The sequence below is a fragment of the Colias croceus genome, chromosome 30 (genome assembly GCF_905220415.1).
Source record: "Colias croceus chromosome 30, ilColCroc2.1".
Classification (NCBI taxonomy): Eukaryota; Metazoa; Arthropoda; class Insecta; order Lepidoptera; family Pieridae; genus Colias; species Colias croceus.
The window spans coordinates 860,379-873,707 of record NC_059566.1 but is presented as its reverse complement, the minus strand read 5'-3'; the positions used below and the strand labels follow the sequence as shown (position 1 = coordinate 873,707).

Here is a 13,329-nt window from a genome sequence, read left to right as displayed (position 1 = left end):
CTATTTGGATACAAAAGCAATGGTTCATAATCTAGATTCGTTCGGAAACCAGACATTCCTTTGAAATGGCACAAGTCGGCAATTAAATGTAAGCGAATTATTATTTTCCAATAAGCGACTGTTTAGCTCTTCCAAGTAGTGTACGGTCAGCAGGTAAAGCCTGTTAACAATGTTTATAGTAAATATTACTTGTATACGTAGTATATTATTATTAGTCTGTGATATTACTAAGTACTACTAATAATACTTTGTACAAAAAACTGTTTGAAAAACAAATAGTTTACATAGAGCCTTTCCTATTTTTACGGTTAAAAACATTGACTTATGATTTTGCTGACCATACATTTTAATTCGGTATCATAAGAGCTAGCGCGCAAGAACAACTTTTGTCTCCGGACATGATTTAAAAGCAAGCACTGATGAGCGATTTCAGACAAATTACAAATACATTTTATAGTAAAATTTCAAATTTCTAGAAGAAATAAACAAATTTAGTTTTATAAATCTTTCACACATTTTATTTTTATAAGCCGTCTTTACCATATCGATTGTTTAAACATAAATATGCAAAGAAGTCGCACCTTGGCCATCTAGGTCAGCCATTGTATCCTGTATAATCTCTTTAGATCTACGCAGATTAGGTATTGTGGGGCGACCTAGAAACTGCGAGCCTAGACAAAGGCTACAGTCGAGCGAAATGGAAAATAATTCGCTCGGGTAACGTAGATGAATAAAATTGTTGAATGAAAAGACTGTATTATGTGTGTTTCTATTCAGAAAATGTGAAACCAGCCATAAATGATAAAAAGTAAAAACTACGAAGTAATAACACAAATCAAATAAATTAAATCATTTTAATTTATTATACGCCTAAACTACTGAACCAATTTGCATGAAATTTGGTATGGAGATATTTTGATACCCGAGAAAGGACATAGGCTACTTTTTATTGCGAAATATGTACCACGGGCGAAGCCGGGGCGGACCGCTAGTTTATTATAAATCGACTTTAAAATCGGACAGTCGTTAATTTCCATATCTACATACAAATATTCGCGTCAAATCAAACACAAGGCAATACAATGGTTAATGTACCCTTTATTATTCTAAATGTATAAAAACTGAATTTCAGACGAGATCACGTCGTCGTTCCGCCGCTTTGGACCGCTCGTGGTGGACTGGCCGCACAAAGCGGAGAGCAAGAGCTACTTCCCACCCAAGGGATACGCGTTCTTACTGTTCCAGGTAAACACACACACACACACACATAGACACAAACGGACATACATACTAGTACAGGGAGATAATACACAGAAATGTACACACAGAAACGGACACGTAAACGGAAAAAAAATACGTGTGGCACTCGGGGACTGCCGCGGTAAAGCTATTAAATGCTTTGCCTTCAAGCCACACCTCCGCCCGTCGGAGTGGGGAGCGTGAGGTTTTTCGTTACGTAATTTCTGGATTCGGTCCCTGCGCTCAAGGCCCGCGATAGAAGCTATGTAAGGTAAAGGCTCCTAATACGGCGGTAGTCAAAATCGCTTCCTAATACGGTGGTATTTCTTTTTTCGAGTTTTATTCCTGTTTTATAAATTTTAAGTACACCAAAACGTAAGCTATTTATTGCAAATTTATTACTCCATGACTTAACTAACGTTTGCAAGTATAGCACATAGACAACACAACAAGATCAATCAATCTGTGTAACGGCATCGACATGAGAGGTGTTTCCATACAAACGCGAAACAACAAAAGTAAGTACACTAATATTTATAAACTAAGTTTTTCGTATTAAAAAGCCGTTCAAGTTTGTATATGTATTGTTTATTGCATTTTCCTACTATTACACTCACTATTTAAATAGCTTGTTTCATATTTGTAAGTCATTTTCTACCCAAAAAATAAGAAATAAAATACCGCCGTAATACGATACAAATTTTATAGATTAATCCTAATACGGTGGCATAACTCCGAAATAGGAAAAATACTGGGCATGTTTAATTGTTTATAACTTTAATTTTATTTACTTATTGAATTAATTCCAAGATTAGTTGGAGTAATTATTAATCTGATAAATTAGAAACCATATTCTGCGGTATGTTTTCTTAATTAGAAATCCAGTTAAATATGAAAATGGTTGAGTACAAAATGTTTGTTTCTTAGAAGGGGTAAAAATAGGAAGGTGTATTTTAATGTATCACAAATCATTTATTTTGTATAACTGTTGATTTGAGTTTTACACATCTGAGCCAAAAAACTGTTATCATTTGATTAAGCATTTACATTCTCTTGTTTATCGAATTTTTGATGGGTCAGAATTAGGATTATTAAAAACACGAGTAGTTTTCCTATTACGGTGGTAGATATTTCCAGGTAACTCTGTATTAGGTTATATATGATCTCCTATTACGGCCCTATTTCATAGAACTTAAAATTACCAGATTTAGGGTTGCGTAAATAAATAAGAAGTTTTGTGTCTTTTTTTGTGGATTCTTATTTGATATGCGTGTTTTTTTTCCGATAAAACTAAAAGCATAAATGAAACACATTAAAAGTGAATCAACGTAATCAAACCAATGGTTAATGAATAAAAAACTTACAATTTACTTTACTAACACATTCCTATTATTTAACAAATATTATTTGTACGGAACTTCAATGTATATAATATCTGACCCTCCGTATTAGGAGCCGCCTACCGCAGTATTAGGCTCTGACCAAAATCATACCTCCGTATTAGGGAAAATCGACATGACTATTTAAATATTTTTTTAAAATAAGAAATATTATGAAAATAAACATAGACTCAACAGCAATACAAAATTTAAGTTCCACTTTTAACGATAAAGTGGTTTGGCACCTTTAGAAATACTTACAAATGCTTATTTTTGATACTTACTTTCAAATGTTGCGAAATACCTCCGTATTAGGTGCTTTTACCTTAATAGCTTAATAGAAACAACTATACAGAAACGATCTTTTAGGGACAATTCTTTTAAATATGGGTGTAAATCCTACAAGTTTCTTAATTCTAGAAAAGCCCTAGGGAGAAGAAATTTTAGACTTTTATTTGAAATGGAAAGAAGAGAAAATATCTATTGCCACAAATAAATTTACACTTTTATTAACTTACAAATAAATTAAAATAATCTGCTTGGTAATCGGGTCAGAAGCAGCCATGCCGTCGGGCACCCGAACACCCGAACAGCGCTGATTTTGTCATTTAGTTGTTCTATCTATAATAACATTTTGTTTTAAAGACTTGACAATACAAAAGCGTTTTTATTAGGCCGGTTGCAGAGCTTGACCGACCATCAGTGCGTACGTCAGTCGCGCTTGTCATATGTATGGAAATTCACAAAACCTTTCATAGCTAGACCGACCATACGCACGCGTATTTCCATACATATGACAAGCGCGACTGACGTACGCACTGATGGTCGGTGAATCTCTGCAATCGGCCTTAGATTTTTTCCATCTCCTAGTCTCATTTTAGTCGACCACTTCTTCTAATAAATTTAAACTTCTACTATACATTCCACGTTCCTAGGACGAGAGCTCTGTCGCCGCACTCATGGAGGCTTGCATTACTGACGATGACAAACTGTACTTGTGCGTTTCATCTCCCACTATCCGCGACAAGCCCGTGCAGATCCGGCCGTGGAGGCTCGCTGACGCGGACTTTGTGCTCGACGCGTCCATGCCTCTCGACCCGCGCAAGACTGTGTTTGTTGGTGGAGTTCCCCGCCCGCTGAAGGCTGGTGAGTGTGTACAGACAGACAGGCAGAAAGACAGATACACTACATACATGCAAACATATACACAGAGTACACAGATATACACACTACATACACATATAGACGCGACGCATATACAGATAGATACACTATAGACAAACAGACAGATGTAGACACATTACGCGCTGACGCGGACTTTGTGCTCGACGCGTCCATGCCGCTCGACCCGCGCAAGACTGTGTTTGTTGGTTGAGTTCCCCGCCCGCTGAAGGCTGGTGAGTGTGTACAGACAGACAGGCAGAAAGACAGATACACTACATACATGCAAACATATACACAGAGTACACAGACAGATATACACACTACATACACATATAGACGCGACGCATATACAGATAGATACACTATAGACAAACAGACAGATGTAGACACATGAAGCGCTGACGCGGACTTTGTGCTCGACGCGTCCATGCCGCTCCACCCGCGCAAGACTGTGTTTGTTGGTGGCGTTTCCCGCCCGCTGAAGGCTGGTGAGTGTACACAGACAGACAGATATACACACTACATACACATATAGACGCGACGCATATACAGATGCGCATACAAACAGATAGACTATAGACAGACAGACAGACGTAGACACATATACATGACGCGCTGACGCGGACTTTGTGCTCGACGCGTCCATGCCTCTCGACCCGCGCAAGACTGTGTTTGTTGGTGGAGTTCCCCGCCCGCTGAAGGCTGGTGAGTGTACACAGACAGACAGATACACATATAAACAAAACCATTACATACAGAAACAAGTAAATACACACACACACACACATACATAAGCGACCGTACAAGGACCGCTTCAAGCAGTTGAGACCGACGGCTTGAAGCCACAAACCGCGCGGTGAACTATAGACATTCATTCACTGACGTACACATGACTGCTCGAGCAGTCGCGACCGCTTCAAGCTGTCAACTGCGCGGTTTGATTGTAGAGACAGCTCGAGCAGTCCGTGTACGACCACCTTAATACCTACGTACACGTGCAGACGTGCATACACACGCATACGCGTGAGAATTGTCTTAGATGATTTGATATGCTTTAATCTGAACCGGCCGGCCGTTATTTGTAAATAAATACCAAATTTCTGTCTGTTTTTCCAATTAAGGTTGCTCCCTTATGTAAAATTAAATTAAAACAATTGAATGTAATATGTTGTTAATAGACCGGACTCTCAGTGGAGTTTCGTTTGCAAAAATAGCGGACCTAAATCTGACTTCTGATATATATTGTATAGATCCCAGACATCCTATAGACAGATGTTGACAACCAGTTTTGTGGTCCCCCTCCCTCCACCCCGGTAATTAAATATGGCATACAAAGAAAAAAAATAAAAATTTCCAAAACATGTCGTGTGTGGTATCAAATGAAAGAGCTTATTGAGTAGATCACGAATATTTAGCATACTATAACATTTCTTACACTTTCTCTAAGATTTTTTAGAAAATTTACGAAAATGCTCCATTTTTGAGTTAACTTTAAACCACTATAGATTGAAAACTCATGAATATATTTTTTAACTTCTTATTTCAAATAATTAACAATAGTCCATTGTTTTATATTTTATTGGGTAAAGTTAGTTTAATAGCCATTTCCCCCCTTCCCAGTGGAGCTGGCGATGATAATGGACCGGCTGTACGGCGGCGTGTGCTACGCCGGCATCGACACCGACCCCGAGCTCAAGTATCCCAAGGTGAGTGTATAAGTCTAACGCAAATTACAAATTATTATAAACTATTGTGATTACGAATAGGAATTTTTTACTTCCATTGTCTGTCGGTTTCTATCCAAAAATGGTATGGCATGTTTCTATGGTTTTGTTTTCTAGCAAAAAAAAAACAAGCAGTTTCTACTTTTTAGATTCATTTATCTGTTGTTGCGCTAAAAAATGGCGGAACAAGTCATCAATGAAATCTTTCACAGTTCTCAAGTTTATTCCTTACCTATTTGACCAATGACTAAATATTATTCTTACCTATTTGACCAATGACTAAATATTATTCCTTACCTATTTGACCAATAACTAAGTATTATTCCGTAACTATTTAACCAAAGACTCATATTATTCTTTACCTATTTGACCAATGACTAAATATTATTCTTACCTATTTGACCAATGACTAAGTATTATTCCTTAACTATTTGACCAAAGATTCATATTATTCCGTAACTATTTGACCAAAGACTCATATTATTCTTTACCTATTTGATTAATAACTAAATATTATTCTTTACCTATTTGATCAATGACTTAATATTATTCCTTACCCATTTAACCAATGACTATTATTCTTACCTATTTGACCAATGACTAAATATTTTTCCTTACCTATTTGACCAATGACTAAATATTCTTCCTTACCTATTTGACCAATGACTAAAAATTATCCCATATATCCTTTATTACAATATTTTCCCCTACATTTCAGGGCGCCGGTCGAGTAGCGTTCTCTAACCAGCAGTCTTACATCGCGGCGATCTCTGCGCGCTTCGTGCAACTGCAGCACGGCGATATCGACAAGCGGGTCGAGGTGAGTGCTAACATTGGTAATATTAAATAAAATAAATAAATAAATAAATATTTCACGATAATTTTCACACACGGCACGATCTGATCCCACACTAAGCTTTCGCTTGTTATGGAAAGCAGATGGCTGATAAATCTTAATATATATAAATCTCGTGTCACAATCTTTGTCCTCAACGGACTCCTAAACCACTTAACCGATTATAATAAAATTCGCACACCATGTGCAGTTCGATCCAACTTGAGAGATAGGATAGTTTACATCTCAAATCGTTTTAGAGAAAGCGGGCGAAGCCGCGGGCGGTAAGCTAGTATACATATATAATTTTCAATAAATACTTATACAGATATTTGGAAAATAAGGTCATAAAGAAGTTTCACTTAAGCGTGTACACACGCACACATTTTTTTTCTTTAAAAATCGTTTATCTTCAAGTTACTAGCAACAAATAAACAAACAAACAAACCCGGTGTACAGGTGAAGCCGTACGTGCTGGACGACCAGATGTGCGACGAGTGCGCCGGCGCACGCTGCGGCTCCAAGTTCGCGCCATTCTTCTGCGCCAACGTTACGTGCCTGCAGGTATACATACACACCAACATTATACAGACATACTATAGACAGATACACACACACGTGCACGTATAATCTTAATATATATCTTCTATAATATAAAAATGAATCGCAAAATGTGTTGGTAAGCGCATAACTCGAGAACAACTGAATCGATTTCGTTAATTCTTTTTTTATTACATTTCTTGAAGTACGAGGATGGTTCTTATGGAGAGAAACGTAAAAATGTACCACGGGCGAAGCCGGGGCGGACCGCTAGTACTATATAGATACAAGCATGACAATATGTACACACGCATAGGTACACACACACATACACAACCGTGACGAATAATATGCGTAAGCACACACACACACACACTATAAATATATTATACACATGCAACATAGCACGCACATGTGCATATTATCAGGTAATATACACTCAGAAGCATGTGCGCATAAGCTGATATTAAAAAAAAATAGGAATTTTTTTTTACATAAAAAATAGGTACAGCTTATAATATATGAATATGGATTCATAAATAAGTTGTAAGGCTCCTGAATTAGTAAATTACTGTGTCTCAGGAACCAGTTAGCCATATAGAAAAGCATATGCACGTAAATAATCACACGTAAATATTGAAGCGAGATGCCATAAGCGTATGATAACACATGCATAATATTATTATGTAGTACATTACATTTGCACTAGGTACACTAGGCAGTTTGTCCAAAACTGATAAATAATCAGTGTCCTAATTTTGTTTTTGAAGTGAAAACTTCTTTAGCGGCGTTGGGTATAAAATCTTAAACTCGCGTCAGGACACGTGGCCTGATCGAAAAGATGGACTTTTTTTTAGCCCTTATATTCCATGCGTAAGACGGATACCATTCCAAAATATCAAACATGCTGAACGTTAATAATCAAGTTTTCACTTCTGCCGGCACTCCCGGAGTGCAACCCGTCTTTTTTTTTTTAATGTACATCTATTTTTATGTTATGTTATTTTTATATAGACATACCAACAGAATACACATAAAAATTATAACAATGAAATGTCACTCTACTTGCAGTACTACTGCGAGCACTGCTGGGCGACGATCCACTCTCGTCCCGGCCGCGAGTTTCACAAGCCGCTCGTGAAGGAGGGCGCCGACCGACCGCGCGCTGTGCCCTTCCGCTGGTGCTAGAGGGGGGATAGTGGGGGGTAGTGGGGGGAGGGGAGGGGGAGGCGGATAGTTGGGGGAGAGGGGTGTAGCTATTGTGGGGGATATGACGTCATTAGGCAGAGGATAGAGGGGATACCGTGTGCAAGTAAAGGGGGGTATGTGGGGAGTGAGAGGAGGGAGGGGGAGGCAGGGGATAGTTGGGGGGAAGTGTATGCAACGTCTTAGTCCCGAAAATTGACCTTCATAGGATCACATCTATAGTCAGCTCTTCACGAGAACTCTAACATTATGAAGTGTAAACAAATGTTGGAGTGGGAGTGTATGGGACATTAGCAGGGGGGCTGTCATGAATAGGGACAGGAAGGGCGTGTTCAGAAGAGGGGGGGGGGGGGGAATGTTGTGAAGCGAGGGGTATAGTGTGGGAAAGAGAGGAAGGGAAACGTGGGGGGGGAGATATATGACATGTTAGGGGGGATGATGATGGCTATTTGAAATGTATGAGATTGTTTGTGGGGGGGAGATGTAGAACAGGAATGGCTGATAAGTTGCTGAACTATGATGACTGTGGGGGGGATAGCTTTGAAAGTTTGTGGGTATTAACGAGAAGGGAATGGGTTTGATGATTTGCTTGGGATTAGCACTTCTGAATTTGATAGGGGGGTTAGCGAAATGTATAGATAGTGGGAGGGGGAAAGTTAATGAGATTGTGCTAGGATTGACTTTAAACTGTACAAGTAGATGGTGCGTTTGAAGTTGAGTATTGTATTTACCTGTCGATTTATCCAGGAATTAGATAACTTAGATGAAACTTTTAGCACTATTATTAGCTCCACACTTGCAAATGCATCAACCTACTTACCAGAGGCTTGAACTATTCTCAAACGGTTTGTGATTAATCAACATTTTGGGCTCAATATTGATAATTTGGTTTCGAAATATTAACGGAAGAGATGTTTTAATATTGAAGCTTGAAATGTTGATTGAATAGAGAAAGTTTGTTGTAGCTAAATAAAATTATATTATCTATGCAAGTTAGCGGAATGCCTCCCCCTCGGTTGAATTAGAAACTTGTATGGTCTTACCACAAAACAATTTATACACAGTTTAACTTTAAACCAGGGATCTGTCACTTTAATAGTAATTGTCTATGTGAAATACGACAAAACCAGATTAAAGAGAACCCGCGCTTAAAGTTAAACCCTGTCTAAAGTTTTTTGTGGTTAGACTGGTCCATAGGCTAATGGCCGCCATTTTGTTTCTATACACCTTTTGACAGTTACACATTTAGATTATCGATCACGGCTTTTAGTACCGCGTGTTTGAAGTGAGACAAGATGGCGGCCGTTTATCTTTGGATTTATCGTCGATTAACGACTTTTGCCGGTTTTGCAATTTTTGGCTTTTGACGTTTCATAGATTATCTGTGCCGCAGATAATGTATGGAGGCTAGTGTCAATGTCGAGTGGCTGTCTGTTGTGGGACTGGCGCGTAGACTAATGATGGCAACATTATCCAAAGTTTAACGTAATTTTAAGCAAAATATATTAGTATTCGAGTGCGGGTTTCGCGTTTTTCTCTTGCGTTTATCAACAATGAGCGCAAATTTGAAACGCGGCAACCCAATAAGCGAAATATATCCAAAATACTTAGTTGTCTGGTTGATAAGGTATCTATATATTAGGCTGTGTTGCGGCTAAACTGCGGTTTGCCCACGCGCCCTTATATTAAGGTTAAATAAAACTAAGTAATAAGTGGAATGTCATTTCTCGGAATAATTGTACCTGTGTAGCTAGAGTGAATTTTCCCATTTTTCCCCCACGTAAGTACCTTTTTAGTCGGTTTTGTCCCCATTTTGGATATTGTTGTCGATTTCGATATTTTTGTCGATTTTCGATATTGTTGTCGATTTCCGACAATTGTTGTCGATTCGATAATTCTTGTCGATTTCCGACAATAGTTGTTGATTCGATATTGTTGTCGATTTTCGACAATAGTTGTCGATGTTCGATATCGACGCGTCGTTTTTCGTTTTTTCGTTGTGATACTCGATGGATCGTTGGACGTTTCGTTCGGGAATGTGTTCGATGGTTTTGTTCCTAAGTCGCTGCCGTGTTTTTAGTTGGGAGGCGGTATGGACTGGTGTTAGTACAAAAATGTATAAGACGTTACCATTTTTGGCTGTAGTACTCGCGGTTATTGATTCTTCTTATATTTTTAGTCTCGTAGTATCTATATATGTATGTATTCTATATATTATTGATAAAGGAAATATTTTTGATCCGCCGGGATAGTGCAATAGATGGTAGTTTAGATTTATAATCAATTTGTAGGGTTTTATTGACGCCCTATAGCCTCGAACATCTGGGGCTCGAAGTGCGGTGCTTTGCGTATATCAAGTCGTTGATCGTCAAAGTGCAAATTGTCGAGATCTAATTGGATATTATTAGACAAATATAATAATTACGGACAGTAAACTATAAGTCTTATCGTCGTTGTGGTCTATTGAAATTGTGAACGTTCGATTATTAATCGATTTTTAAAGGAATTTTAGACTAGGATTATTATCGTAATATACTTACCGATAATAATTGTGCTGCATTCTTTTGTATTACATTGGACCGGTTCAAATGTTTGATGAAGTACATGATATGGAACATCTGTAGCTGTGGATAGTCTTTGGTCCACTTTTTGCATGGCAGGTTTGAAATCTTTTCAAGAGTAAAGGAATGTACGGCTGTTGAGAGATATGTACTTAATTCGGATACAGATTTCGTATCCCGACCGACCACGGAAGTTTATAGACTGTAGATAAGACTATGACGTGTTTTCGATGATTTTTTTCATGGTTTTTGTAAAAGTTTTTTCGTGTCGTGTTCTCTCTGTAGTGAGGCGAAGTGCCTTGTGCGGCGAACGAATTGGTGTACCCCTCCCGTTACCGTTTAGTTGGCAATACACACGATTATTAAGTAAAAATCTTTTTTTTTTTGTCATATAGTTTGAAACTATACTGTCCTAACTATCCCAATATTAACGTCCCTTGTTTTCATCTCAATACAGTTTTACGTAGCGAGTTTTCAAATCTATTTTTAAATAGCGGTTAGATATTGAGATGAAACTGATCGACTATTAAATTTAAGTAGACAATCTATGATTAGACGATTTAGCGAAATTTCCGCCGCGATAGGTGCCTCTGCTGTTGTCCCACGAGCGTGTGATATTGTTTCAAGTATTAATCAATTGACTAGACGAAATATAATTGGAATGTATTTTTAGTTTAGCAGTAACACGCTCTGTGGGATATCGGTGGAGGCGTGAGAGTTTAAAAATGCACACACGTGCGAATGGCTCTTCTTAGTGATATGATATTAGTGGAATTCTGCACAGAATAACGTTTCCCTCTATTAGACTATTAGGATATTTTTATAGCACTAACGTCCCGATCACTAATCTCTTCACACTATCCATTTGTCTTTTCGTTTTGCACGTTACTCTTCTTCTTCTGTAGGTAATTCTAATCTGACTATGTCACTCCTTTTTTTTGGATCTAGTAACATTAAAATAACGAATTCTGTCCAAATGTTTTCGCTACTGCGGCATCTTATTGCTCCGGTCGGTGTGTGTGCATTTTCCAGTTAAAAATTCCCCGATTAATATTATTTTTTGGTAAAATTGCTCAATACTTTAAAATCGTTTGAAGTGCCCCCTAACCTCGTAGTTGGTACGGCAGGTCGCGTGTATGTCAGAGAGTGGTGTGGTCGCACTGTCCCATTTTGTATTTTTATATTTTTATAAAAAAAAAACGATTAATGTGAATTCGGACGTGATTTTTTTACTTTGCGCGCAACGTTGTAGCTGACGCTCGCGTTTAGACGTTTCTACGTTATAAATAAAATGGCCGATGGATGGGTTTCCCACCGCACGGCCTTGCCTAAATGATTGGCAGTAGATTATAAACCGAGGTGTTTGGATGGGATATGTAGTCTGTGGCGAGTGGTTTCTTGGCACGTGACGTCACTAGTTGACGCGAGACTTTGAACGATTTGACTGCACTAGTAGATGGGAGGAAGTTCTTGGCTTTCAATTTTGATTGTATTATTATTATTTTAATTATAGCGAAGTTTAGCTCGTTTGTTTGAGAATCGCATCGCCCCGAGGTTTCGGTTTCGATTGTCGTTTAATTTCTACTCGATGTACGCGTTTTTTGTTTAAGTTTTAGTTTAGTTGTTTTGAGCAGTTTATCCGCGGGGCGCTTTCGGTTGTAGTTTGTAGGACGTTTTGCTCGGTTCCTTGTTTACGGCCGCTTCGGGCTATTTGTTCTTGTTGTAAGTTGTCTGTTTTTCTAATGATAGTAGCTGTTTGAATGCTATATTTTCCATTTTTTAGATAGTAATTTTGTCGCATTCGCATATCACGTGAGGTACACGGCGCGGGGGGCATAGCGAATCTTTTCTTATACATTTTTTGAAATGGAATTTGTACTTTTTTGATAACTTAGTAGCTAATGTTTGAATTAACGAAATTATTGTTATACGATTTTTGTCCCCTCGTCTCGTCCTGTGTGTTTTTTTGCACATTCACTTGCATGTACATAGTATCGTACGTTGTTTCTTAGTAAAAAAAGGAAAAAATCCGCAAAAAAATGTTTTTATATCGACTTATCGGAGGCGGACCGAAATTAGAAAATTTTTACTTAGCATTATTCGCCTAAGCGAACAGGCTTGTGAATTTCAAGTGAATAGAAATTTTAGTGAAATTATTACATTATTATAAATAAAATAGTGAAAGTAGCGCAATTCATTACCTAACCTAGTTGAAGTATAATAAAACATAGTACCTTATACCTTATAATGTTGCTAGACAATATATTATGTTTGTATAAATATTTCTTGCACTGTCGTTTAAGTATTTTTCTAATTGACACATAGTTTGGGAATTTCGACAGGCCGGGAAGGTGCATAGGAAAATATTTTTTTAGTAAATTTTAAATGAACCGACTCCAAAACGTGTGTAATTGAAAATATACGTACCATAGACAATATTTTTTTCGTATAGCAATTCAGATGTGAATTTATTTAAATAATTAGGTTGCTTGATTAGCCGTAAATGGAGCGGGTCGGTTTTAACTATTATTTGAAATTAGAATTATATATTTTTATAGACGGTTATTTCATTAACTTGTTGTAAACTACAATCAATTTTGTTAATTTCGCTTTTGGCGCCAACTGGAGTGTCGACTCTTTGGTGAAGAGTTTGAAGCACGGCAACACTGGAGCCGTCAGAG

General features: G+C 37.8%; 1 protein-coding gene across 5 annotated transcripts in view; it reads left to right on the top strand.

Annotated features, from left to right (window-relative positions):
• Nucleotides 1–8,087, top strand: part of LOC123704680 (translational regulator orb2) — a 47,054-nt gene extending 38,967 nt beyond the window's left edge. For all 5 annotated transcript variants that reach the window (XM_045653097.1, XM_045653096.1, XM_045653100.1 and 2 more), the window contains 6 exons: nucleotides 1,133–1,245; nucleotides 3,554–3,764; nucleotides 5,403–5,488; nucleotides 6,225–6,326; nucleotides 6,801–6,905; nucleotides 7,953–8,087. In XM_045653097.1, coding sequence (XP_045509053.1) covers nucleotides 1,133–1,245; nucleotides 3,554–3,764; nucleotides 5,403–5,488; nucleotides 6,225–6,326; nucleotides 6,801–6,905; nucleotides 7,953–8,069 — 734 coding nt within the window. In that variant the 3' untranslated portion in view covers nucleotides 8,070–8,087. The remainder of the gene's footprint in view (nucleotides 1–1,132; nucleotides 1,246–3,553; nucleotides 3,765–5,402; nucleotides 5,489–6,224; nucleotides 6,327–6,800; nucleotides 6,906–7,952) is intronic.
• Nucleotides 8,088–13,329: the final 5,242 nt, after the last annotated feature.